This window comes from Gopherus flavomarginatus, chromosome 16, assembly GCF_025201925.1.
Source record: "Gopherus flavomarginatus isolate rGopFla2 chromosome 16, rGopFla2.mat.asm, whole genome shotgun sequence".
In the NCBI taxonomy this organism is placed as follows: domain Eukaryota; kingdom Metazoa; phylum Chordata; order Testudines; family Testudinidae; genus Gopherus; species Gopherus flavomarginatus.
This window is the reverse complement of record NC_066632.1, coordinates 20568077-20595953: the sequence shown is the minus strand read 5'-3', so window position 1 is coordinate 20595953 and position 27877 is coordinate 20568077. Positions and strand designations below refer to the sequence as shown.

The 27877-nt window shown below is 53.6% G+C and overlaps 1 protein-coding gene across 6 annotated transcripts; it reads right to left on the bottom strand.

Annotated features, from left to right (window-relative positions):
• Positions 1 to 5727: 5727 nt before the first annotated feature.
• On the bottom strand, positions 5728 to 26306 carry SMUG1 (single-strand-selective monofunctional uracil-DNA glycosylase 1). 6 transcript variants are annotated; one of them, XM_050925981.1, is made up of 3 exons: positions 26228 to 26306; positions 15256 to 15542; positions 5728 to 8707 (listed from the first exon to the last, which is right to left on the bottom strand). In XM_050925981.1, the coding sequence occupies exons 2-3, from the start codon at positions 15529 to 15531 to the stop codon at positions 8180 to 8182; spliced, it is 804 nt and encodes a 267-aa protein (XP_050781938.1). In that variant the 5' UTR covers positions 15532 to 15542; positions 26228 to 26306; the 3' UTR covers positions 5728 to 8179. The 6 variants fall into 6 exon arrangements, with proteins under 6 accessions (XP_050781938.1, XP_050781943.1, XP_050781937.1 ...); XM_050925986.1 differs by having other exon boundaries at positions 26232 to 26288; XM_050925980.1 differs by lacking the exon at positions 26228 to 26306 and adding an exon at positions 24193 to 25279.
• Between the last annotated feature and the right edge of the window lie 1571 nt (positions 26307 to 27877).

The following is a 27877-nucleotide window of genomic DNA, read 5'->3' as shown; positions in this document are numbered from 1 at the left end:
GAATGGGATACAGGGCTTCTGTCTCGAGGGCGCCGACTCTGAGCTGGGCTCAGGTCACTGGGCTTAGATGGCTAGAAGGAGCTGGGTATAAGATATGGAGCCTTTTCCTTCTAGAGCACTGGTTAAAAGCGAGCCCTACGCCGGGGGGACCGCTGGCTCGGGGGCATTAGGGAATAGGATACAAGGCCTTTCACCTCCAGGGCAGCAATACATGCTTGGCTTCAATTGGTGGTTCTCATGCAATGAGTTTGCTGGGTCTCAGTCCTCACACAGACAGATGACCATGTCCCACAACCCCCCAGCACAATGGGCTCATGGGGGAGGCTAGGATGGACTGACCCCAGAGGTTCACCCTTACACCTAGAGGAGTCTGTGACTCAGTGATGGATGAAGTGGGCGGGTGGTAACACGATGCTGCCCATGCTGTGCCTGCTGTGTGGGCGGCAGATGCACCTTCCAGCATCACTATGCCCCAGCACCCTCAGGTGTGCAGAATATGCTCTGAAAGAGCCGTGCACGTGGCCCCACTGCTGACCCACAAAAAACATGGGGCTTGGCAAACATGGGGTTAAATGAGCTTCTTTGCGGTTTTATTCCCTTCAAACTATCCAAACTATGCCCACAAACGCAAGGCACTGGCAGGGCCAGCTTGTATCAGGCAGAGCCCTGGGTATCACTGCATGGGCTTCCCTGGCATGGCCAATACAATGCCTCTGCCAGACAATTGTGCCCTATTACATGTTACATTGGGAACAAACATCTGCAGCATGGACAGACTGAGAGCCCAGCGCAGAGCGGGGCGGCTACCCTGGCTCTCACTGCCCCTTCAGAGGCTGGCACTGGCTTCCGGGAGAGCCACACCTCTGCCCTTCAAGGATAGCTTTGGACTCTTACTCCCCTAGTTGCCAAGCGATGAACTAGACTCGTCCATGAAACCCTGCTTCCCAGCCTGGACAATCGTACCCAACATACCATGATCTTCCAGGGACGAGCTGCTGGCTCACTGGTTGATCTGGAAGCTGTTAATGCCCACAAACTACCCTCAACCTCTTCCACTTCTGGGCGAGCTTCCAGACTGCCAGAGCCCGCCCAGCTCATCACACTGGTAGCCTGCCTTGGGCGAGCGGGGAAGATTTGCACCAAAGGTGACTCATGCTCTTGCTGTCAGGGAGGTTCATTTGTTTCCAGCCGTCTCAATTCCGGCTGTATTTGTTTAGCTGATGAATAGGGTTGTTAGCGTTAAACAGACTCCCAGCTCCGCACTTAAGTGGGTGGCATTGTAATAAAATATTGAGAACATTTGCTCTCGGCAGCTGCGTTCCTGCCTGGATCCCATTTCAGACAAGGCAACCCTCGACAGCAGGTTATGTGCAAATTGCAAATGTGTGCATGCGCCTTTGATCCCAGCACCTGAGCTGCCCAGGCGCTAGCTGCCCTGTCCAGGGAGAGGAGACGGAGGTGAAGCAGCACAAAGAAAGGGGGCATTGGGTCATCCTGCACAAATGCCTCCGCATGGAACGCTCAGTGGAGTAAATTCCATGCTTTCCGGTGCAAAGCTGTCGAAGGGCAGGGCTCTACACAAACTGGCACCCATGCAGTTAAACCAGGGCAAATGCAGACAGTCCCATTGTGGCTTAAGAGAAATCGAATTAAGGCTGGCATTGTCCCTGAGCCGGGTGGTACAGCAGATGGGGGGAGCCTGCTGGTCAGTTTTCTGTTGGGGAAGAAATCAGTGACACGGACAGTGGGTTTTTTCTCGGTGTAATTTGTTTACTTACACAATATGCACCAGTCTGGGAACAGAGGTGGCTCCGAGCTGCGGGCAGCCAATCCCCTCTGCTCAGCAGCTCCACCCAAACGCCAATGCCCAGTTCCCAGGAAGCAGCTCCACCCCAGCAATTGCATCTAGTTAGGGTGGGTCAGCCGATGCACCAGCAGCTGCCTGCAACTTGCAACAGCAGCCCCTAAAAGAACTGTGCATCGCAGAACAACAAGGCGGCATGTCTTCCAAGACTGAACATTGCTCCCATGTGAAGGAAAAAGAACTTGCAAGACTGCACAACAGTGCCACCTGGTGACTCCTGTCATACCCGTGGGTTAAACCAAAATAAGAATGTGTACACCACCTTCGGGGCGAGTTTAACATCACACCTTAAGTTAAACACATGTAACTCTGTCTGTAGAGAAACGCCTGCCCCGAGGCTCTAACTCAACCCACTTAGCAGATGCTCCAGTACAATTTGTCTTGTCTTGACCTGAGTTTTAGGTCTTAATTAGATGGCGTTAGCTCACAGGCTTGCCGCTCCCCCATCCCAACTTCACATCCTAGGCAAGGCAAGGCCGCAGCATATGCGAGTGCAGCATAGGTGGGTGCTTGCGTGAGTTTAACCTTCTAATGCCGGCACGGTCCAAAGCTCGGGCATCAACAGCCTCGCAGCACCAGTACTACGCACACATCCCGCTGCAGGGGGAGAGGAGGCCTGTGTGCAACCTCAGTTTACCCCCCTCGTGTATTTCTATTATGATACAGTCTCTAACTACATGATCCCATAGCTATTTTTGCCACAGGACCCCAGCCTCACTTCGTGCACAGGTTGGATCACCCAAGGGGCCTGTGATCCACTTTCTGTCTGATCCCACGTGCATAATCAGCCTGTGTTTGCAACATCACAGCCTGCTGGCAAGGGGCAGGGACAGGGACGGAGTGAGTGGGTGAGATTCACCCCATTTTAGCAGGAGTGGTGGGTTCGTTTTAAGAGGCTCACATAGTTCCACGTGCTGCTCATCTCTGGGTCATCGGGTCACCCCTCCAACAGCGCTTTCTCCCCAGATTACAGTATAAGGATATTAAGCCAGCACAAGGCGAGCAGCCTCATTAGATGTGGGAAAGCAGCTGGCCAGCTTGGGGTCAGTTCCCAGCAGCGCAGGTATCCTTATCACAAACCCCCAGGCACTAAAAGGCCACACACTGAACTGAGCTATTCTTTATTAGCATGAAAGTACCACCTACCAGTCCCATCACACCAGGCGCTGCACAGACATAGAGCGAGAGATGGTCCTTGCCCCGAAGAGCTCACAATCTGAACAGACAAATGGCTGGAAGGGAAACTGAGGCACCAAACAGGGGAGGAACTTACCCAAGGTCACACTCAGGAATAGAACCAATGTGCCCTGAGGTCCAATCTGGTGCCCTACCCACAGGCCACAGAGGGAGGTAGCTTAACAGGGAAGCTTCCTCTACCACTGCAAGTGGCTAGCGAGGGGGTGTGAGACTCCCAGAATGGGACGTGGCTCTGTTCAGCAAGACATGTCCGTCCTAAATCCCCCACTCCCCTCTGAGCAAAATCCCCATGTTTGATTTGACACCATAGGCAGTGCAGAGAAGCATCCGACATCCCACAAGTTATGTGAATCCTTAAGCGGCTGCGCCAGCAGATCCCAGGCTGCGAATTAAGTTAGCAGAAGAGTGCAGATTGCTTTTGTCCACTCCGCCTCGGGCCATCCATCACCGGGCCTTGACAGCACTTAAAGGTCCAGAGACAGAGGCGCAGCGGCACTTAGCACTGAGTTATTTGCAACATTACAGCTTGGAAAATGTTATTAAGTGGAGAGATGTTTATACTCCTGGATTGGAATAAACCTCCGATCTTCGCCGCAGCTGGCTCACGTGCAGCTCACAGCTAATCCTTCAACGGCAATGGGTGGGGTGAGGTGTGGAGGGCACCTTTCTCCAGAAAATTATACTTTCCCTCTTCCCCGGTATACACACAGGTCAAGGAAGTAGAGGATACAAATTTCCCCAGTGGAGATCTTCCATGTATTGCACACTGACTTGGGAGAAATGAGGGAGGGGAACTTGAGGGCAAGGAACTGTCTCTGCTTCTTTTAAAAGGAGACTTGGAATGGGAAATAAAACTGGACTTTGTCCCTATAAAGGACTGAATGTGTTTCCCCCATATACACAGACACTCACCTCTGCTGCCTATCTCCAGAGGTCCAGTGTGATCATTTCTGGAGGACTTGGAGGGTTGAATTGGGAGCTTTCTGAATGACATCTTTAACAGAGACCTCTTTTCTCCCAAACACCCCTTGGGTGTTTGAGCTAAATAAGTCTGGACAAAACCAAACAAAAAAAATTTAACTTGCATTCAAAAAAGCAAAATTGCTTCCCCTCCCAATCACTTAAGGTTTCACATGCACGGCATGTCTGCAGTCACACAGCTCCCCAGCCCGCCACAGAGACTTCCGGCAGGAACAGGAGTACATGCAAGAACTGACTTGTTAATGCAATAATAAGCAGGGAATAAGACATTTTAAAATAAAGGCCTGTGCCATCTGCCAAAATGAGGGGGGGGCACCACCCTATTTTTCCCTCCTTTCAGATCACTTTTAAGGGCATCAAATCCACCCTTCCTGCTCAGCACCCCAGCAAAGTCTACAAAACCAGCCTCAGGACTGACCCCAAGCAGAGTGCCCCAGGGGTCAATCCTGGGGCCGGTTTTGTTCAACATCTTCATTAATGATCTGGATGACGGAATGGATTGCACCCTCAGCAAGTTCACAGATGACACTAAGCTGCGGGGAGAGGTAGAAGCGCTAGAGGGTAGAGATAGACTCAGAGTGACCTAGACAAATTGGAGGATTGGGTCTTCGGCAGCCATTCAGCGGCGGGAGGTCCTTCCGCCCCGGGACCCGCCGGCGAAGTGCCCGGTCTTCGGCAGCAATTCAGACCTCAGGACCCCTGAATCCTCTGGGTGGCCCTGCTAGTCTCGCTCTCAGCCAGCCTGCAAACCTAGCTACACAGGGCTGCATCTGTGAATGCTAAAATGATAGCCACCCTCTTGGCCAATGCATCAGGGATTGAATTAGGGACCCCTCCAAGCCAACAGTGTAAGCCATTACAGCTTGAGCCCAGCCTCTACAGGGGACGGGGCTGTAACAACTCACATCCGCTGTGCATCAGCACAGAGAAGACGTCGTAACACACGCTCACCAGTGGGTTACGACGACACCCAAGACCTAGGGTTGGCAGACAGATGCCAAACTGGATTCGGCATCCAGTCAATGATCAGCATGTGTCTGGCGCTGGACGTCAGGCCATGACCACATTCTGGGCTCAGCTGGTGAGGTCAAAATAGGGTGCTGGATAGGTGGGACACTCTGTAGCAGTCTGGCACACCCATATTCACCACTGTGATATGATTACATGTTTGGTACAAAGTCTGTCTTGTGAGGTATCATTTAAAGAGGCTTGAGCCACTGAACATTACTACCCTGTTGAATTGTATGTACTATCATTGTTTGGGAAGTTATGAAGTATTGCTCTATATTTGATACTGATGTGATGGGTTGGATCACAGAAAACCCCTTGGGAACTGCCAACTGATGTGCTGAGACTACCTCTGAGCCAGTTTTCCCTGGCAGCTTGGGACTCCAGTGCCCTGCCTAGTTCGAGCCAGACACGCTAGCCTGCTACAAACACAGACCCAGGTCTGAACGTCCCCCAAAAGCTGTAGGCTTAACTGAAAATAGCTTAAGAAGTGTTCCTGTCTCTAACACTCAGATACCCAGCTCCCAATGGGGTCCAAACCCCAAATAAATCCGTTTTACCCTGTATAAAGCTTATACAGGGTAAACTCATAAACTGTTCGCCCTCTGTAACACTGATAGATATGCACAGCTGTTTCCCCCAACCCCCCAGCCCCAGGTATTAATACATTCTCAGGATTAATTAATAAGTAAACAGTGATTTTATTACATGTAAAAAGTAAGATTTAAGTCAGTGGTCCCCAACCTTTTTCGTCTGGCAGGCGCCAGATGAAGGACCGTGGCGGCGGTCGAGCATCCGCCGAAATGCCTCTGAAATTTGGCGGCATTTCAGCGGATACTCGACCGCCAGCCAGTATGCAAGTGAATCTAGATGCCCCCACAGGCGACCCGTTGGGGACCCCTGATTTAAGTGGTTCCCAGTAATAACAGATAGAACAAAGTGAATTACCAAGCAAAATAAAATAAAACATGCAAGTCTAAGCCTAATACCATAGGAAAGTGATTACAGATGAAATCTCACCCTCAGAGATGTTCCAGTAAGATTCTTTTACAGACTAGCCTCCTTCTAGTTCGGGTCCAGCAATCACTCACACCGCTGTAGTTACTGTCCTCTGTTCCAGTTTCTTTCAGGTGTTCTTGGGGGTGGAGAGGCTATCTCTTGAGCCAGCTGGAGGCAAAATGGAGGGATCTCCCAGGGGCTTAAATAGACTCTCTCTTGTGGGTGGAGACCCCCTCCTCTCTCCTATGAAGAATCCAGCTGCAAGCTGGAGTTTTGGAGTCACATGGGCAATTCATATGTCCATGCATGACTCAGAACTTTACAGGTGGCATGTTCACATGCTACCTTGAACGTCCCCAGATAGACTTCTTATGTGGATTAGAGTCTTCCAAGGTCCATTGTCCGTTAAGTGTTTCCTGATTTGGCACTTAACTTGCAAATTCCTTTCTTAAGAAGCTGACCAAATGCCTTACTAAGGCTACTTAAAATCAGTCAAGTACACAGCCAATATTCATAACTTCGAACACAAAAATGATACATGCATACAAATAGGATGAATATATTCAGTAGGTTATAACCTTTGCAGAGATATGTTACATGACATATGTAGCATAAAACATATTCCAGTTATGTCACATATACATTTATAAACATATTTCCACAAAGCATTATGGGGTGCGACGTCACAACTGAGATACGTGGTAAATGGGAAACGCCCACCGCCGGCCTTTCAGTGGCAATAACGAAACAGCTGACAAGACAGATTTACATCAGGACCAGCCAGACGTGTTGATGGCCCATCAAGAAGAATTCACTCTCTAAGGCTCCTCAGAGAGGCCACATATGCAATGGAAGCTGCCTAACCCCCATGTCACAGCAAGGATCTTTCTGGCACCTGGAAGAAAGTATTTAAAAAAAGGGACAGTGACATCATCACTTGTCCTCTCTCCTCCCCTGAAGGCAACAAGAATGCTTGGAAGACAAAGGCTTTGAACTGAGGAGACTGGTCCCAGGCTGAGAGAGCGATCCAGCCTATGTATTAAGAACTGTAACCTATCAGCAACATCCAGCGGGGTGAGAAAAGCTGTTTGATGTAAATCTTTGTCTGTTCAAGTTAGAATTTAGATTGCAAGTCTGTTCTTATTTCTTATGTAACCAACTTTGACCTCTGTGCCTAACACTGACAATCACTTAAGTTTATTAAGTGCAGGAAGATAGATTTTACTTTAATGTTTTATCTTTAGCAATGAGTTTTTCTAAAGTGCTTGGGGAATCTACTCAGATTACAAAGGCTGGTGCATGTCCCCTATCCTTTGACGAAGGGGCAAACTAATTAATGAGCTTGCACAGTTCAAGAATAGGTCTTGAGGAGTGCAAGACGGTATATTTCTGGGGTGCAAGGCTGGGGGCTTGGGAGATGTGCTGGTGTTTCCCTCTGCATAGTTCAGGAGTGGCTTGGAGACCATTCAGGCAACTTAGCTGGGTGTGTCTCTGCATGCTGGTGCTGAATGATAACAACCCCTGGGCTGGGGTTGGCAAGGCTTAAGGAGGCACAGCGGTCTCACAGTTCCAGGTCGTACCCCAGGGATCCCATCACAACAGGACACCAAGGGAGTGGATCTGGGCTAGTGTAAATTGGTCAGCACTCCAAGCTGCCTCCTGATGTCAAACACCAGCTCATCTCAGTGTTAAGGGGGCCGAGCAGCATGGGAACCAAACTGGTTTCTAACAAGCCGGGGGTGGAAGGATCTGACTTGCCCTTCCAACCAGGACTGGGCCCAGCCACAGAGAGGTGGCAGAACTGAAGACAGGCCTGAACCAAACCCCCAGCTCGTGAGGATCTGAAGGCTGCAGTCCCTGTCTCCATCAGACACCAGTTGAGAGCAGGATCCGAGGCCGCTCCCCTGCAGCCCCCTATGGGGGATGTAGATGGTGGGTGACAAGACTCCAGGTGAGGGTATGGGGAGGTAGTGTTGGTGCAGGAAGCCCCAGCCTTCAGGACGGGGCTCCTGTTATCCGCTAGTCAGTGGCAATGGCAACAGAAATGTATGTCCTAGGTGGCCAGGAGCATCGGCCATGAATGAGACCCAGTGAGTGTCTTCAGCAGGGGGTGCCCTCCCTGCCCCAGGCTCAGCCCGTCAACAGGGGCAAGACACACAGCTCCTCCAGCCTGGCCTTGGCAATGGCCTCCCAGCCCCTGTTGGCCTGGGGGTTGCGAGGCGAGGGGTGCATCAAGCCTTCCACCCGGACCTGGAGGCCAGCCGAGGCCAGGGCCTTGCGGGCCCGCTGCTCGGCGAAGCGGCCCACGCCGATCACCATGGCAACACTGAGCAGGCGCACGGCCTGGGCCAGCCCGTCGTCGCAGACCTGCAGCAGGCGCTCGCGCTGGGCGGCCGGCAGGTCGGCCGGCGTCAGGTTCTTGCCGCTCTGGCTCATGAAGAGCAGCGGGCAGTGGTTGTGGACGAAGCAGCGGCGGAAGAAGGCCTCAGGGCCAGTGCACAGCGAGCGGAAGAGGCCCCAGAAGCGGGCACCGCTCACCTCCGTCTGGGGACACTCCAGCCCCAGGACAGGTCTCTTGGGGTGCTCCTGGGCCGGCTTAGACACCTGCCCACGGATCTGCAGCCACTCCCGGACGTGACGCACCTCCCCAAAGGGCACCTGTGGGGGAACAAGAGCAGGGTCAGAGAGGAGCCTGACCAGCAAGACCCCACCTCCTCCATCAGGGGAAGCCATGGAGCCGGAGCCACAGCCATTGATAGGCTAAAGCCAAGAGCATCAGGAAAGCCAAAGGAGGTAGACACCATGGGAGGCAGTGTGGCCTAGTGGATAAAGCATCACATTAGGCGAGTTGGGTGCTGGCCCTGGCTCTGCCATTGGCCTGCTGGATGACCTAGGGCAAAACGCTCTGTGCCTCAGTTTCCCCTCCCACCCTTTGTCTACTCAGAGTGCAAGCTCTTTGGGGCAGGGCTATCTCTCAGTCTGTGCAATGGCCAGCATGCTGAGATGGTTGGGTTCCTATTCTGGATCCGGGCCTCTGGCCACTGCTGCTATACAAACATTGTATAAAAACAACCCTTATTTTATTCTAGTCCTGGGAACTGAATGCAGGAGTCCTGGCTCCCATCCCCCACCCTTGCTCTACCCACTGGACCCCAGTCCCCTCTGAGAGCTGGAAACTGAACACAGGAGGCCCCCCTCTTTACCCACCTGGACAGAAAAAGCAGAGACAACCAAGCCTCCTCCTGCAACCCTCTGTCCCAGCAAAACAGCCGTGTTTGAAGATCTGCATGGCCCCATCCCAGGAGCCATCCCTGCCAGGCCTAAGCGAGTAGCCAGGGCTCTTCTCAAGCTCTTCTCTGCCGCTCCCCGCCCATTCTGCAGCCAGGCAGAGGAAGCACTCCCTGGTAGGAAGTGGCCTCATCTCTAACAGGCTGGGATTAGGATCCCGCTGTACCACGGCCACAGAGAATTGATGCCTCTGCAGAAGGGGCAGGGGGGAGACGTTGCTTCACCCTTCCCCATCCTAACACAGACACAGGCCAATGCCTGGGACTGACTGGGTGCCCCACTTGCCGGAGAGCCTCCCCAGAGCAGGACTGGGGAAGGGACACCTGGTACAATGACCCCACTCCCAATAAGGAGGTAACAGGAGTCCATCCCACACAGCAGGATTTCTCTCTCCCCACTGAACCCCAATCTCCTCGTAGCCTACTGCCATCCTCCACCCCCCCACACACACACTGGGGGCACCCTCCCCCAGGGCCACCCCCCAAAATAATAATGCAGGCTGTTTACTGACAGGCCAGATGGGGCCACTCATGTAGGAGACAGAAAAGGAGAGAGTGAGACTCGCACACAGCTCTACCAATGCCCCTCAATCCCGACCCACAGCCCCCTGCTACCCCAGCTCTGGGCTCACACACACCTCTCTGCCAGTGCCCCTCAATCCCAACCTGCAGCCCCCTGCTACCCCAGCTCTGGGCTCCCTCCCCACACACTCTGCTGGTGCCCCTCAAACCCAACCCGCAGCCTCATGCTATTCCAGCCTTGGGCTTCACCCCCCCCCAAGTTCTGCCAACGCCCCTCAATCCTCACCTGCAGCCCCCTGCCTCCTTCTGTGCTAGTCCTCAGGAAGACGCTCCTAAGGTCAGACTCCCAGGCAGCTGCAAGCAAACACGTCACCTGGGGCCAGAAACAACCTGGACCCTTTGCAGCTGGAAGGCTAATGATGTGGGGCATGGAGGGGCTGTGCCGGCCCCTGGGGAGTGCCATCGGGAAACAGAGCATTCCACCACTGTGACCTGGCCAGGTGCGGCTTCAGTCCAGGTTCCAAGGAGGAGTCAGCTCCGCCGCCCAAGTGACACAGACCCAGGAGCCGCACTCCAGATCCTGGCGGGTTCCTTTGCAGCTGCTCAGGCCGATGGGAGTTGTGAGGAGGGGCAGTGGATCTGTAGCCACTGGTCCTCTAAAAATCCACCACCAGGGGCATCCATCCTAGCTGGTCCCCCTTACCAGCAGCCTCGGCAGAGATGCTCCCAACCCCCATCTGCATCATATCCCCCACAGCAATACACTCGCCCAAAAGGAACCCACATACTCTCTGCTGGATGGGACCTGGCGGGGACAAGCTGCCTTGGGACCGTTGGGACTGAGCACCCAGCTCCCTGCAGGGAGCATCAGCACCAGACCAACAGGGCAGGAAACAGCCTAAAGAGGCTGCGGCTGGCTGGAGAGGAGTGCTGGGAGGAGAGAGACTTGCAGGCAGAGATCAGAGGGGAAATGGGGAATTGTTACCATATTGGAGCCATGGCGCTTCCCCCGCCCGAATTGAAGGGTGACATGCCAGGCCGTGAGGGACAGGGGTCTGTGCAGACCCAGCTGCAGAGAAGAGAGACGGCTTTGTTAACAGAGCAGTGTGGGGTGGAGAATGTAAGAGGAGACACAAGAGGCTGTGATTTTGCCATACAAGGCACTCGCTGGTCTCTGCCGGTGCAGGTCTCCGTAGAGGGTCCTGGTTATTTTCTCCCTAATGAGAATTTCGTGGCCGCCAGACAGCCAGTTCTGGGGGCTGGAGTGCACAGATCAGAGAGCAGCGGAGAAAGCTATGCACACAGACTCAGCATTCGTGGGCTGCAGCTTCCGTCCACCTGTGGCCGAAAGGCAGTTAAAGCCCAGTTCAATCTTTGCCTCCGCTGAGATGGGCAAGGAGGCGGCCAGTCAGCGCCCACTAGCATGGTGCATTAGGTGGTGCATCCACCTCGGTCCTCAGTTCATTTCACACTGGCCGCCAGACTGGACCTGCACCCTGGAGGTCAGAGGCTGCACTCAGCCCACTGCCATCTGGTCACCCGCGAGGGGCACGGTGGCTCTACTCCCTGACACACACACACACCCCATGGGATGGAGGTTATTTGGAAAGGGGGCAGAGTAGGAGCACGAAGGCTGGAAGCATCTACGTTAGGTGTGGGAAGGGGAAGGAGGAGGGTGGGGCGGAGAGTATGGGATCTGAGCTCTGACTCAGCCCCCAGGGGAGGTCCAGTGCTACCAACTGCCAGATCTTCAAGCACGTGGCATGTCAGGAGCTGAACTCTTTGGAGGATCTGGGTAGGAGCATCACACTGGGAGTGCAGATCTGGTCCTGGCATGGTAGGAAAAACAAAACCTTCCTGACCCCTACAACCAGCCTGCTCCCTGGAGCATGAGAGTTGCTATCTATCTGAGGCACTTTTACAGCCCCCATCACCACAGCCTCTGAGCACCTCACAATTTCAGATGTATTTATCCACACAGCCCCTCGCAGGGCTATTATCCGCATCTGGGGAACTGAGGCAGTAAGTCTAAGGGACTTGCCCAAGCTCATATAGGGAAGTCTGTAGCAAAAGAAGGATTTGACCCCACGTCTCCTGCATCCTAGGCTGGTGCCCTAACCACTATGCCATGCTTCCTGACCCCCAAAGTGCACACAGACGCCTTGTTAAAAGGAGGCTTTCCCTGAGAGCCGGACAGGGGAAGGCACACCGGGGAGGGGTTCGCATGGCAGGGGGATTGGAAGGGAAGAAGAGGGAGTCACAGGAAGATGCCCAGATGTGGTTTCTTGAGGCAGAAGGGGGTTGGGAAAGCTGGGAATGAGGGCTGAGAGCGGCTGAGATGGAGGCGTCACGAGGGGGTGGAAGGATCCTAACCCAAAGCCCCCAACACTCACCCCAATGGCTGCAGACTCCCAACCCTGCTGGCCCCGGAAAGGAACCCTGGGCTAGGACACCATGGGGGCCGAACGAAGCCGGCTCCTGTGTTATTAGCTCCCTGCACAGAAGGTGAATTGATACAAAATACCAGGGGGGTCCCACCCCTCCCCCAGTGCCAGGGTCCTGCCGCGGCAGCCCTCACGGTCCTGGCCCTGCGCTGCCCTGATCTGTAATCATATTTCAGGAGAAGCCAATCTCGCCCTCTGCAGCCCCCGGTCCCCACAAAACAGCCCCCACCTCCCACGTCTATCGATCGCCCCTGGGTCTAATGTCAAGATAAAGCCTCCCCTCACCCCTGCTCGCCAGATCTGCCAATTAGCAGCTGGACAAATGCAGCTTGGCGGGAGACACCCCCCACCCTCCAACCCCCCAATATAAATTAAAGCGCATTATTGAATGATTTGTTTAGCTGATCCTTTGACCTCTGACCCCAGGACCAGAGGCTGTCAGAGGGGATCGGTGATGGAGCAGCTGTCAGGCACCGGGAGTGGAGAAGGGGCTTGGGGGAAGGGGTCTCCGTCTTGCTCTCCCATCCCCTCACATCATCTGGGGAGCGAGACGTGCTGCTCTCCCACTTTCTGGCCCTCTGCAAATGAATTCAACTACAGGTGAGTGGGGAAGAAGCCGTCACAGGGCAGCCTCCCACCTCTGCCAGTCACTTGGATAAACTGGCCAGCCCTCTATTCCAATGCCCACTGAGATCCTGAGAGTGGTACAGGCAGGATCAGGTCCTCGAGCTGGGACTGGGAAGGAGCTGGCTGGACAGACACCTGCGCGACAGCCGGGCTAAGGAGTTACCCATGATCCTCCTGTGATGTGGTTTTCCTGGTCAAACTCCATTATTTTTGTTACTTTAAAATCCCTCCCTGCAGCTTCGTATGGACAGAGAGTCCTTCTTCACTTCCTTTCCTAAAGTGCTGCCATTAAACAGCTGCTGCATTCCACCCCAGAGGTGGACCAGAGACAGACTTGTTGTTCTGTTTGTACAGCACCTAGCACAATGGGGTGCTGATCCATGACCGGGGCTCCTAGATCAGAAGTTTTCAAACTGGGGAGCGCACCCCCTTAGGAGGGTGTTGAGGAACGTTTGGGGGCGTGGGAGAACAAGTGGCCGTGCAGGGGAGGGTGCCTCAGGGAGGAAGCGATACCTCCAACCCCTGACTCATCTCAGCGGGCCACCCAGCCTATGGCTCAGTGTCAACGCCTCCGTGCCCAGTGGCCTCCGTGCCCAGTGCTGGCTCTGTCCCCAGAGACCATTGCAGGCACCTTCCCCCACCCTGAAAGCCCCGGGGGGAGGGGTCGCAACCAAAAATTTTAATTCAAAGGTGGGGCCCCACTCAAAAAGTTTGAAAATTGGTGTCCTAAGTGCTACCACAATACTCATAAATAATAAAATAATAGTAATAATAGTAATTTCAGTGCTGGGTGAAGTGTAAACAGCTGCTGTGTCCCACCCCAGAGGTGGCTGCATTCACAAACTAAACAAACTGCAAGACTAAAGCACGGTAACAAATCACAGCAAGGCAGGAAACTCAGTCTATCCAGAGTACTTACATAGTACCATTACCACTGTATTTGAGTGCCCCAAAACCCACTTGTGAGGCAGGGCTATCATCCCCACGGTAAAGACGGGGGAAACTGAGGCACTGAGCAGCTAGGAGACTCCCCCAAAGTCTCACACGAAGGCTGTGGCCAAGCAGGAGCTTGAATCACAGTCTCCCAAGTGCGAGGATAGGGTCTGAACCACCGGACCCTCCGTCTTCTCACTGAGTAAAAGGAGACTCTCCATTGGTAGTACAGAGCCTATGACACACAATAGAGCAGTTCTGGTTCCATACAGTAGAGGGCAGCAATCACACACACGTGTGCGCATGCGCTGGCGCTTTGCAATATCTTCGCAAGCCCTGGACTCTGACACCAGCTTTCCGCTCTGCTTCCTGGCATGGCATCAAAGGAGGAGTGGATCTACATGGCCCCCGTCCAGTCAAACGTTAGAGGAGGCAGCAGGGAACACTGGTCCCACCTGCGCACAGGGAACCAGGATGTCAGAGCCAGCTACACGAGCAGCACTTAAGGCAGCTGCAGCTCCTTGGGCAGATGAGCGTTAACGGCAGGAGATCCTGCTGCAGCGCAGGCGCCTAATTACTCCCCGAATTAATGCCATTAATATTAACCAGCTGCATTGTATCAACCAACCAGCTCATGGCTCCCAGCTGCAGCCACTGAACAAAGCACACTCCCAGGGGGCACATCATCAAAATGTGTCATGGTCCAAAGGGTAGGGTACTGGGCCAGAACACCTGGGTTCTATTCCCAGCTCTGCCATGCGCCCGTGGGCAACTTTCCCCTCCTGCTCTTTATGTATGTAGATTGTAAGTTCCATGGAGCAGGGACGGCCTCCCATTATGTGTACGTGCAGCTCCGGGCGCACAACCAGATCTTGGGTGGGGCTTCTATGCTCTGCTATAATATCCATACTAACGTTATTTGACTTCACGGGGCTAAGGCCAATTCACACTCGCTGGGGTCTGGCCGCACTGATTTCCATGGAGCTATGGCTGATTGACGCTCACTGGGAATCTGGCCCATTGGTGTAAACGTGCAAGGTCTCACCACCACCACCCCCACTCCCCTACCTCCGGCAATCACCACACACTGGCTGTGGTCAGTAGGTACAGGAATGTCTCACGGGCACTTCCAATGCACCCACCGTGCAACTCAAGACATGTCCCAATTCTGCCCCAGCCCCCAAGATTCCAGTTCAAATGTGGGGAGACTGGTCTCATCTAAAGCCTCAAAGGGCTCCAGGGCCCATAACAACCCGGGGCGAGACCCTAGGCCCACTGAAATCAACGGCCAAATGCCCAATGGGGCCAAGACATTGCCCACAGTCGCTGCTCCAATCCCCACCTCCCATTTGCCCCCCTTGTCCAAGTGCCCCCGTGGGACGGGCTGCCTTACCCCAGTCTGTGCCATCCCGAATGGGCCGGGGTTCATGCCGAGGAAAAGCACCTCTTTAGGGGAACGGCAATATCTCTTCACATAGTCCTCGTGAGGCTCCCAGGCGTACTCCAGAGGGTTGTAGACGTAACAGACGGGGTCGAGGAAGGAGAGCTCCCTGAGACGCACATTCTGCTCCAGCTCGGCCTGCAGGAACTGGGTGGCCAGGACGTCCCCCTGAGAGAAGGGCGGACCCACAGGGGTGGCACCGAGGGGAGCATCCGGCTGCTCCATCATGCTGCCATCTCCTGCCAAACAGACACTAGCCAGTAAGAACCATCCAGCAGGAGAGGTGGGGAGACATGTGATGTTTGAGGGCCATTTTCAAGATCCCTTGTGAGGGAACAGATTCCCTCCCACACCCCCTGCTTATCCACAGGGCACGTGCAGCTCCAAGCACCTGCTGCCAGGGTGGAGAAGGGGGCTAGGTCTCTGCGGTGCCACTGCTGGGGTTGCCAACAGAAGACCAGCTGTCGTGGCAGCTCTGGGCACACAACTTGGTTCCACTCCGAGGCAGCACGAGACTGAGCAAACTCGCCTGACAGAGGCCGCCGTCGATGGGTTACCCTCACTGGCCCAGGTAGAAGGGAGCTGGCGCCCTTACAGTCAATGACTCCAGCCCAAGCCACCGAGTCCTCCTGGCCGGGAACCGGATTCAAACCTACAGCCGTTCCCTTGAGCCAGCCGGGCCCTGACCTGGGGCCAGATTTTAACCTGTGCACTAGACGTGGAAGGCTCCATACCCTGTACCCAGCACCCTTGAGCATCTGATGCCAATGACCTGGACTGGAACTGGGGCCCCCTTAGAGGTGAAAGGCCCCATATCCCATTCCCTGATCTCTTCTAAACCAACCAGTCCCTTGACCCTGAGGCAGATAGGAGCCAGTATTCCCAACAGGAAAGGCCCCATATCCCATTACCCACCCCCTTGAGCTAGCCAATACCTCCGCCCTGCATCTGGATCACAGCCAGCCCCCCACTCCTCCTGAGGAAAAAAGCCCCATATTCCATCTCCCCTAAGCCATCCCCCACCGCCAGCAGCCTGGGGCCAGATTGGAACTGGTACCCCCTAGAGGAACTGGGGTAATGGGATATGGAGCCTATCTCCTCTGAACCAGCCAGTCTCCCCACTCCTGGGCCAGATTGGAGCCAGCGCCCCTAGAGGAGAAAGGCCTCATCTCCCAATCCCACATTTCCAAAACCCCTATTTTGTACCAGAATTCTTTCTGTGCTGTAACTCAGATGAGTGATTTCATCGTAGCCCTGGTTACAAGTGAACCAAGAAAGACCTTCACATAGATCCCTCCACGGGGAATGTGCTTTTTATAGCCCTTTTTATGACTGTAATTAGTAAAGCATTTGCTCAGATACAAACCATTACTGTAAATAATCTATAAATGCTTTGTGCTGTGATTAAACACACACACACACCCTACAAAACCCAGATTCGCACTTCCGCCCGTGAGGGAGGAGAAAATTAACCTTCCAAGAGCCCAACCATAAGGCGCTTGCAACGAGCATTATCATTCAATTATGGTAGCACACAACCAAGATCAGGACCCCATTATTATTATTATTAATTATGTGTATTACAGCAGCGCCTGGGAGCCACAGTCACGGACCAGGACCCCTGTGCTCTAGGCACTGTACAGTATTTATTAAGTGTATTACAGTAGCATCTCGGAGCCACAGTTATGAGCCAGGACACCATTATGTTAGGTACTGTGCAATACATTTAGGTGCATTATGGTAGCATCTAAGCCAGGACTACACTGTGCTAGGTGCTGTACATTAGGTGTATTACAGTAGCACCTAGGAGCCCGTCATGGATGAATGTGCTAGGAGCTGTCCGAACAGAGAACAAAAAGTCCCCAGCCAGAGAGCTTTCAGTTTAAACAGACAAGGGACAGCAGGAGAAACTGAGGCACAAACCGGGGAAGTGAATTGTCCACAATCACCCAGCAGGCCAAGCTTAGGGCTGCCAACTTTCTGATTGCAGAAAATCAAACACCCGTGCCCTGCCCTTTCTCTGAGGCCCCACCCCCAACCTCCATCGCTTGCTCTCCTCTACCCTTGCTCATTCACTCATTTTCACCTGGCTGTGTGCGGCATGTCCCTCTGGCTCAGGGGTTCTCAAACTGGGGGTCAGGACTCCTCAGGGGGTCACGAGGTTATTTCGGGGCAGGGGGTCTGCAAGCTGTCAGCCTCCAACCCAAACCCCATTTTGCATCCAGCATTTATAATGGTGTTAAATATATAAAAATGTGTTTTTAATTTATAAGGGGAGGTCACACTCAGAGGTTTCCTATGTGAAAGCGGTCACCAGTACAAAAGTTTGAGAACTACTGCGCTAGCTCTTAGATGCAGAGGTGGCCATGGGGCCCCATGCGCTCCCTCATCCACAGGTGCCTATCCTGCAGCTCCCATTGGCCGTGGTTCCCAGCCTAGGAGCTGGAGGGACATGCCGGCCACTTCTGGGAACTGCACAGAGTCGGCTGCTGCAGCCAACCACTTTTAGCAGCCCAGCCAGCTGTGCTGACTAGAGCCACCAGGGTCCCTTTTCGAAAACCAGATGCCTGGCAACCCTACTTCACTGCCCCAGCCACTAGGCCAGCGCTTCTCAACCTTTGCAGTGCGGCAACCCCTTAGCTGAATCAAAACTGGGCACGTTTACTTTCAGAGTAAAAAATGGATCAATGCTAACAATGCTAGGCCTGTGTAAGTGATGCTTTGTGTGCGTTTCGAGCCAGGGACAGACAATACCTGATCTTGAACGGTCAGGAAATGGGGCGAAGAGATTTTCTTTGCTTAGACTGTAACAATATCTTCAACACGTGATTGCCTTTCGTCACCCCACCTCCACCCCCGGAGATGTGACCCACCACTACAAAAACACCACCCTCTACTGCACCACCTCTCTGCATCCTACCTTGCTGCCCAGCACCAGGAAGCACGGGGGTATCAGCACAGCAGGTGGAAAAATGGCGTATCAGACCTCCCCGATCACAAGAACGAATGGGGATAAACTGGTGATTGAGGCTGGGAATGAGGTGGCTTTGTTCCCAGATTCAGAGATTCTAAGGTCAGAAGGGACCACTGTGACCACGTCCTGTATGGTACAGGCCAGAGAACTAACCATCAAAGGCAGGCAGTTCAGGAGCCGTCTCCTTAGGACAGCGGGGGGCAAAGGAAACTAACCAGTGTGAAGCAGGAGCTTGCTAAATTTCTAAATGGGCATATCTGATGGGGTTGCTGAGACAGCAGGGACTGGATGCTGTGTCCCAGGAGATCCCATCTGGTCCTCCATCCTACCAACAGGTGATGCTTCCAAAGAGACTGACGCAACACCCCCACAATAGCAGGTTGTTTTCCACCCACTTCCGCTTGAGGATTTCTAAGCACTCTGCAAACAAGAGCTAGTCAGGGTTAAAGCTCTGATTCAGGGATATTTTCCATAGATTCCAAGGCCAGAAGGGCCACTCTGATCCTCTAGTCTGACCCCTGCGTAATAGAGGCCACTGAACCTCCCCACAATCACTCCTGTCAGAAGTAGAGCAGATCTTTTAGAACGTCTGACCTTGATTTAGAAATTGACAAGGGATGGAGAACCCACCATGCTCCTTGGTAAATCATTTCGATGGTTTTTACCTCACTGGTAAAAATATGCACCTTAGCTCCAGTCTGAATGCATCCAGCTTCAACTTCCATCGCTGGATCTTGTTAGACCTTGGCCTGCTAGACTGGGATCCCCTATAGACTGGGATCAAGTCACCCCTGAACAAGGCCAAATTCAGTTGACTAGGGGCAGGAGGGCGAAGGCACTAGGCCTGATGCAGCTGACTCCCAATCAGGTGTGAGCTCTCCGAGCACAAACTGCACTGTTCCCTACTTGCACTGGTGCAGCTATGCCGGTTGCCGGAGTGGGAGCCAAACCCAGCCGAGACAGTGCCTAGGACTGTGGAATATATTTTCCTCACCAGCATCTGGCCACGCAGCAGGCACGTGGCAAGAGAGCCAGGAAGGCCAAGAGTGTGCCTGATTTTAGCCCCAGGCGATGGTGTTTGCGAATGGGACATTTGCGACTCTCCTGTTCAAAACGTTCGTGTTGTCCACTGGGAAGTGAAACAATTCTCTGGAAAAGGGAGACATGTGTGATCCAGCAGTGCCAGCAGAACTCCTGGGTTCTATCCCCGGCTCTGTGAGGGCAGTGGTGTCTAGTGGCTAAAGCGGGGGGCTGAGTATCAGAACTTCTAGGTTCTATGCCCAGCACACAGAGGGGAGGTGGTGTCTAGCGGTAAGAGCAGGAGACTGAGCACTATTCTCACCCCAACGCTGATTCTCTGTGTGATTGTGGGTAAGTCACTTCCTCAGTCTGCGCCTCAGTTTCTCCACCAGTAAAATGGGGATAACGACCATGGACCTTCCTTTGAAACACACTTTGAGGTCAAGGGATGAAAAAGTGCTGTCCTAGAAGTGCACAGAATTCGTTGCTATTATTAATAAGTGATCAAGCGGCAATGTGATGCAGTGGCTGCACTGGCCTGGGTCTTAGGACAGCTAGGTTCTGTTCCCGGCTTTGCTACTGACCTGCCGTGTGACTGTGGTAAAGTCACCTCCTCGAGCTGTGCCTCAGTTTCTCCTCACACTTCTGGTCTATTTAGACTGTGAGGTCTTTGGGGCAGGAAATGTCTCGCTCTGTGTCTGCCCAGCACCCAGCACTGCAGGGCCCGCATCTCAGTCTGGGTAATATTAATAATCATGAGCTCAAAAAACAGAGCAAAGAATTGCTTCTGCCCTTATGGGGGTATCCTGCCACCCAACCTCCTCCTAATCCGGGGAACCTCAAACCCTCAATGCAGGGGGGAAGGGGCTGTCCCGTCATCAAACACTCTGTTTGCACCGAAGTGTAACCCCCTTGCCAACTGTGCAGGGTACAAAGCCATCTGCCCCAGATAGAAGCCGCCTAGGAATGCCATGCTCCCAGATGATGCATTAGCACCATTCCACCTGCGGAAAAAGGGGATGCCTTCAACTTTTAACACAGGAAGGGGACGGGACACAAGGTTAGCTGAACAGGTTCCCCACACAGCATCAGTCACAAACCATTTACCCAGCAGGGGTCGGAGATGGTCTAGATTCCAGGTAGCTGCACGGAAGGGCTTTGGAGACTCGAGAAAGCCAGTCCAAAGGACTAGATTTTCCTTAGTCCCTCCCAGTTTCCTGTAAGCCACTCTCCCATAATATTCCAGATGGGCTGGCTCTGTTACCATTGGTCAGCTAAGTCACATGGTTTGGGTACGGGACATTATTTCTGCTGTCCAGTGACGAAGGACGCTCCCATCCATTTGGGTCATAGATTTGAAGGCCAGAAGCAGGGGCGGCTCTAGGGATTTTGCCGCCCCAAGCACAGCAGGCAGGCTGCCTTTGGCAGCTTGCCTGCGGAGGGTCCGCTGATCCCGTGGCTTCGGCGGACCTCCCGCAGGAGGTCCACCGAAGCCGTGGGACCAGTGGACCCTCCGCAGGCAAGCTGCCGAAGGCAGCCTGCCTGCTGTCCTCGCGGTGACCGGCAGAGCGCCCCCCGCGGCATGCTGCCCCAAGCATATGCTTGGCGTGCTGGGGCCTGGAGCCGCCCTTGGCCAGAAGGGACCATTATTGATGGGGTGTCAGGAAGGAATTCCCATCTGGCCACAACCCCCCAGTCACATTGGTTGGGACCTTGGGGGGTTCCACCTTGCTTTGCAGCATGGGGCATGGATCGCCTGTTGGGATCATGTCGGCATATCCCACCTAATCAGCTCCCTACCACTCCAGGGGCCTCAGGCATCGGTGGCATTTCTGTCTCGCCTGTTCTCTGCCTGTGGCGCACAAGGGTCTGTCTACATGACGAGTTACCGCATGGCAAGTCAGGGCAAGCCACAAGGCAGCAAAAGTCGCAGCTTTGCCAAGTGCCCTGCGCTTTCATGGCCATACATCTCAGGACAAAAATAGTTTTTTCTACCTAATGCCATTGGGCTCAATACAGAGGTAACTGGTGAAATTGAATGGCCTGTGATATAGAGGCTCTAATGGACCCTTCTGGCTCAAAACTCTACCCTCCTCTGCAGGGCCGGCTTTAGGCTGATTCCCCCGAATTGGGCCCCGCGCCTTAAATAACAGCACCGAACTTAGGCGCCTTTTTAATTTTTACTCGCCCGGCGGCGGTCCGTCACTCACTCTGGGTCTTCGGCAGCATTTCGGCGGCAGGTCTTTCAGTGCTGTGGAAGACCCGGAGCAAAGACCCGGAGCGCCGCTGGGTGAGTCATCCCTGCCAGGGCCCCGTCGAAACTATTCGAAACCTGGCCCCGCACTTCCTAAAGCTGGCCCTGCTCCTCTGTAGCACCGGTCAATCTCACCCATTGAGTCCTGCATGCAGGATGAGCAGCACATGAGAGTCTCCATTTCCTTCTGTGGGATCCCCCATCATCTGCACCTGGTGTCTCTTGCCTACTACTCAGATGGGAAACTCCCTGGAGCAGAGAACATCTTATTGTTCTGTTAGTGTAGGGGGTCCTGGCCTGTGACTGGGGCTCCTAGGTGTCACGGCAATAAATAAATCAGAAGAGTAGCCATACTGCAGAAAGCTCAGGCTACCTCTCCTAAATCAGTGATTCCCAGGAGCTGGCTCACATTTGAGCTACATCATGGTGGAAGATCCACTAACTGGATCTTTACCTGACTCCCAGCCTACCCGCCCACCTGCCAGACCTCACTTCCCTGCCACAGCCAGGGACAGAACCCAGGAGTCCTGACTCCCAGTCCCCTGTTTTCAGCACTAGACTGCACGCTCACTTCCCCAGCTTAGTGAATTTAGGGGCCCGATGGACACAGCAGGAGAATGACGTTGTCCAGATATTCACAAATCAGGTACAGCTGGGCCAGCCCCCCCTTTTCCCCCACCCCATCCTCAAATTGCAGCTGAGTAAATAGGTTGCAGTGAATAACTCCACCTCATTCCCTGCAGCTGCCAGCCGATCAACACTTCCTCCAAATAACTGGATCTCCCTTAGTGCTGCCTGGTTCCCTGCAAGCCCATCCCTCGATATTCTAGCTGGACTGGTTTGACTACAACTGATCAGCCAAATTACATGGTGTGGTTTGGCTTCCCCAATCGGTTGAGCTGGCAAAGCACTCCTAGTTTGGATGCTCATGTTACAGAGCGCAAAATTGGGTGTCAGCAAATAACCCCTGGAATCTGCTTCCCCCAAACACCGGGGCCAAAGCAACAAGTGCAGAATCCCCTCCCACATCCCAGCCAAGGCCACTCTGCTGGAACTGCCCAACTGGGAGCAAGTTTCATGGTGGGTTTTATGCCCTGTACCTCTGGCAGCATGGCCCAAAGCAGGGCACTGTCCTGGGATCCAGGACACCTGGGTTCTATTCCCAGCTGTGCCATCAACTTAGGTCCAGTCCCTTCCCCTCTCTGTGCCCATAGGCTGGGAGCTGTTTGGGCCAGTGACATCTCACCATGGATCCATGCAGCCTCCAGCACAATGGGGAACATAGTTGGGTGGTCTACATGCTACTGTAATACAAAGAATGTTGAGACCTACCAAACTCACCGTCATTCAGCGCTAACAGCTCTTCGTCTCTACAGGACTGACCTGAACTGTTGACCTAGCTGCCAAAGGCCCCAACCCCAGAGGCAGCTGGCCTCTGCCCTGCTTAGTCTTTGCAAAACTAGTTTGTCCAAAGCCTAAGGGCTGTTGACATCGGCTGCAATGCAGCTCCTCTGACCTGGCCTAAGTTGCAAAACAGGCCCAGAGGGGTCGCTACCAGCAGATCAGATTACTTGCTGGGCCAGCCTTAACCATCTGACAGGGGCACCACTCAAACCAACAGAGTGCACTGGGAATGGGTCCCTGAACCTTTCATCTCCAGGTCACCAGTTCAAACCCAGGCAGGGTCCACAGTGACACAACCATGGGAGTGCTACTCAGTGGGGAGCGACATGGCAGGTGCTGGTTCAGTTCCTTGGGGGACAGGAAGCCACATCGCAAAACCCATCAGCACAAGGAGCACTAACAGGCTCCTTCCTTGGGTCCTTGACCCCCTGCTAATGGGCTATGGAGATGAAGCTCCCCTCTATCAGGGGGCTGGAGAGCAGAGATGAAAAAGAGATTCCCTAGGCATAGGGGCAAGCGGGGAGGAGTCCTTGGCATTGTCCTACAGCCCCCTAGGTAGGTGGAATGGGATACTCTGCTCACTACGCCAGGTCTTCACCAACAAAATGGGGCCAGGGAAGGGGCCAGGGGTATGCGCAGAGCCCCCAAGGCCTACATTCTCTGTGTCCCCATCCTGGAGCAAGGCCAACACCAAAGCTCAGAACGTTTGAGGGCCTGTCATGGGGACCCTGTAATGGCAGCTGGATCGGCAGGCCTAAGTCTGAGAGGAAACTTGGTTTGGGATGTGTCTGCACTCTCACTGCTGGGATGGAGAGGAGTGGGAGCTGCCTGGATGTGCAGCAGGTCTCCCTTGGATCCCTTTCCAGCCCTGGGTTCAAATCCACCCTTAATTCTCTGATAGTCCCTACAGCAACACACTAGAGATTCTAATTCAATACTCAGCCACAACCTCTTACTTCCTGTCCCAAGCACTGCAGGGGGAGCACCCCGAGTTGCTCTACAGCGTCACCTCCGGCCAATCTAGACACTGCACCGATGAATCCCAGCCAGCCACATTTGGACAGAGCGCGGCTGGTGTGATACAAAGGGAGCAGAGATGGAGAGATCTTTCAAACGCCGTCTGTAGCAGAGCTAAAACTGGGGAAACATTTGGGATTCATGAACACTTTCATCCATGCAAATCATGTCCCATCACAGAGAACCAAATGCGGCACTTTCTATCTGTGAAAATACTCACCGGTCAAACTCTTCAACTGTTGGGCCAGCTCTGGTGCAGTCTGATGTTTCCACTTCACAGATGGCCAACATTTCAAACAGAGGCCCTTGATTTCAGGTGCCCAATTTTACACCATGAGGGGCTAAGCAGACAAAGGCTCAGCTGAAATCCACAGGAGTTGTGGGCTCTCCACTCTTCTCAAAAAGCAAGTCCAAGGTTTCACAATCTGGGCACTCAAAATCAGGGGCCAATTTCAAAAACATTGGCTTAACTGTCTTGCCGAAAGGTCACACAGCTAGCCAGAGGCACAACCAGTGAAAGCCAGGCTGTCTGGCGCTGAATCCCTCACTCTAACCTGTGCACAATCTTGACTTTTTGCTGCCTGGAAATAGCCCAGGGCCCTGTCAACTTAGCAATGTGTCCCCAGGGATGATCTGAGAGATGGTACCACTGGCTGGGCCCCACTGGCTTGGGCTTAAGCAGAGAAGGGGGGCTAACAGGGCAGATCTCATATGTTTCCATGCTGGGGATCTCTCCCCAAGTCTCTTGGAGAGGCTTCCTGGTTCTGATCCCGGGCTGTCCGTGTGGCAATTGAGACTTGGTTACGTATATAAAACTACTAGGACAGGGCCAAGCAGTCAAAAGGAAGAGAAACTCATCTTGAGGGAGCAGTGTGGCTGTCGGGAGCTCATGAAACCCCCATTCCTTTGTATCTGAGGTGCGTCTGCCCTCTCCACAGGGGCAGGGCTCAAGGCTGAATTTGCCCCCTATTATCAGCAACTTGAATCTCTCCGGGTCACTTTGTGCATTGGTCTCTTGCCCATTTGCTGCCCCCAGATTTCTGTGCTGGTGATAGAGCCGAGCATGGCTGGGTTCATGTCACAACAAACAGAATGATGCAGACAGGGATGCCTTGCGGGAGGGGAGCAGGGTGAGTCAAATCAGGGAGCCTGGACCAAGCCGCAAACTAACCCAGGGCATCACACTGAGGGAGGGGCAGCTCCTAGGGTGCCAAACAGGGTGCTCCACCCCCAACTGAAGGTGGGAGGAGAGAGAACAAACTCCCTCCCATCTCTTCCTTCTTCATTCCCCCGCCCAGCTCCAGCCTCCCTCCCTCCTTCCTCACTCCCCCTCCCAGCACCCCCTTCTCTCCTCTTCTTCACTCCCCCTCCCAGCTCCCCCCGCTTCCTCCTCCTTCTCTTCCTCATCTTCACTCCCCCCCTCCTCCACTTCCTCCTCCTTCTCTCCCCCCCAGCTCCCCCCTCCCTCCTCCTTCTCTTCCCCACCTTCCCTTCCCCTCCCAGCTCCCCCCCTGCTTCCTCCTCCTTCTCTTCCCCACCTTCTCTCCCCCCAGCTCCCCCTCCCTCCTCCTTCTCTTCCCCACCTTCACTCCCCCTCCCTCCTCCACTTCCTCCTCCTTCTCTCCCCCCCAGCTCCCCCTCCCTCCTCCTTCTCTTCCCCACCTTCACTCCCCCTCCCTCCTCCACTTCCTCCTCCTTCTCTCCCCCCCAGCTCCCCCTCCCTCCTCCTTCTCTTCCCCACCTTCCCTCCCCCTCCCAGCTCCCCCCCTGCTTCCTCCTCCTTCTCTTCCCCACCTTCACTCCCCCTCCCAGCACCCCCCTCCGCTTCCTCCTCCTTCTCTTCCCCACCTTCACTCCCCCTCCCTCCTCCGCTTCCTCCTCCATCTCTCCCCCCCAGCTCCCCCTCCCTCCTCCTTCTCTTCCCCACCTTCACTCCCCCAGTTCCCCCCCGCTTCCCCCTCCTTCTCTTCCCCACCTTCCCTCCACCTTCCTTCCCCCTCCCAGCTCCCTCCTCCCTCCTCTTCCCCCTCCCAGCTCCCCCCTTCTTCCCTCCCCCTCCTAGCACCCCTCCCATCTCCACTCCCCCACCCCCCCATGGGAGAGGGGGAGGAGGCAGACAAAGGGAGGGCTGCATTCTCTTTCCCCCACCTCCCTTTCTCCACTTCCCCCCTTGGGGCAGCATCCAGCTCTTCCCTCCTGCCTCACCCTACGGGCCCCGGGTCCCAGCACCGCCACCGGACTCGCCCACCCCTTACCTGCCTCTTCCAAACTCAGGGTTCTCCCCCGGGGCGGCCAGCTTCCCTTGTGCCCTCGCAATGGCCGCTGGGAGCTGTAGTCTTTCCGCCTTCCACGTCCCTTTGGCACTCAGCTGCAGCCCTTCCACCCTCGCACTACAGCTCCCAGCAGGCTCCTGGGAGCCACGGGGGAGGCTGGGAGATGTAGTTCCGAGGGGCAGAAGCATGTGGGTGCCTTGCTCCCTGCTACAGCTGCATCAATGGACACGTGTATGTGTTTGTGTATGTTAAAAGGACACTAGTAGGGGGTGTTATAAGGACACAGGTGTTGTGTGTGTGTTGTAGGGACATGGGTGTGGGTGTTATAGGGACACACAGGCATGTGTGTTTTATAAGGATACAGGGGTTATATGGACATACATGGGGTGTGTGTGTGTGTGTGTTTGTGTTTGTTTTAAGAACACAGAATTGTATGTGTGTGTGTTATAGGGACAGACAGGGTGATGGGTGGCTGGGTGGGTTATTGTTACAGAGACATAGGCACTTAGTTGAAAAATAGAACCAGATAATTTTTCTTAAAGAAACCCCACTTTTGCCAGTTCTGACAATTTTATCACAAGTCTCACACTATTTGATGCTTTTTTAAAAGACCAAACTCCTGAAGTCATAGAATTACATGACAAAGAAGAGTAAGTTTCTAGCTCTCATAATGCCGAGAAAAGCTTCAAAACACGACCCACAGTGTGACCGGCTCAGCAACCGGAAGGTAAAGAAAAAGAACCTCAAATCAATCGTTTTTGATAAAAATCTCATGTTTTTTTAAGCTAGTCTCCTGATTTTGCAAGGCCTGATCCATTCATGGTAAAGTTTTACAGTTGGGGTCAGTCATACTGCAAATGTCCTTCCATTTGTTACTCTGTAATCTCATAAAGACTAAAAGGGGGGAAATCTTAAACATCCTGGGTGAGATTTTTCCAAGCCACCTACAGGATATATTATTCCTTTCATTTGTATTGCAGCAGCACAGGACTCCATTGTGCCAGGCACTGTGCAACCCTCCCCACCACAGACACACAGACACAGAAAAGATGTGTACTATATACAGTTAGATGTGTATGCTAGGATTTATAGAGAGGGCTCAGGATATGGTTCCCACAACTAAGAAGAGCTGTTGGTGTCTGAGTTCCTGTTGAAATGATAACTTTAATGCTGCTGGTGTTTTATTGTATGATCAAGGATGTGTTAGGGTGGCTAAAGCATTGGTTTTTAATTATTGTAAATCTAGATAAACAATCATACAGCATGGCCGGCCCCAAATGTTAAAATATGATAAGTCAGGACCCAGGAAATCATGAGACTGATTTAAAAATCATGAGATGTTACAATATGATAATTCGTTGGGGGAAGGAGTTGTTTTGTTTCTTTTTATTTTTTCCTCTATTTGCCTTCTGGGTTATGAGTCTTTATGGGTCATGGTTTCAAGTTTGTAATCACCTGGAGCTGAGGCTTGAAGAAAAACAGCAAATGTTTTGAGATTCATGCTAAAATCACAAGAGTTATCTGTGCTGGATTGTGGCTGATTGTGGGGTGTGTGTTTATGTGGCACAAAGGGGCCTGGTCCATGACTGAGGCTCCTAGGCGCTACCACAGTACAGAAATAAATAATAGTAA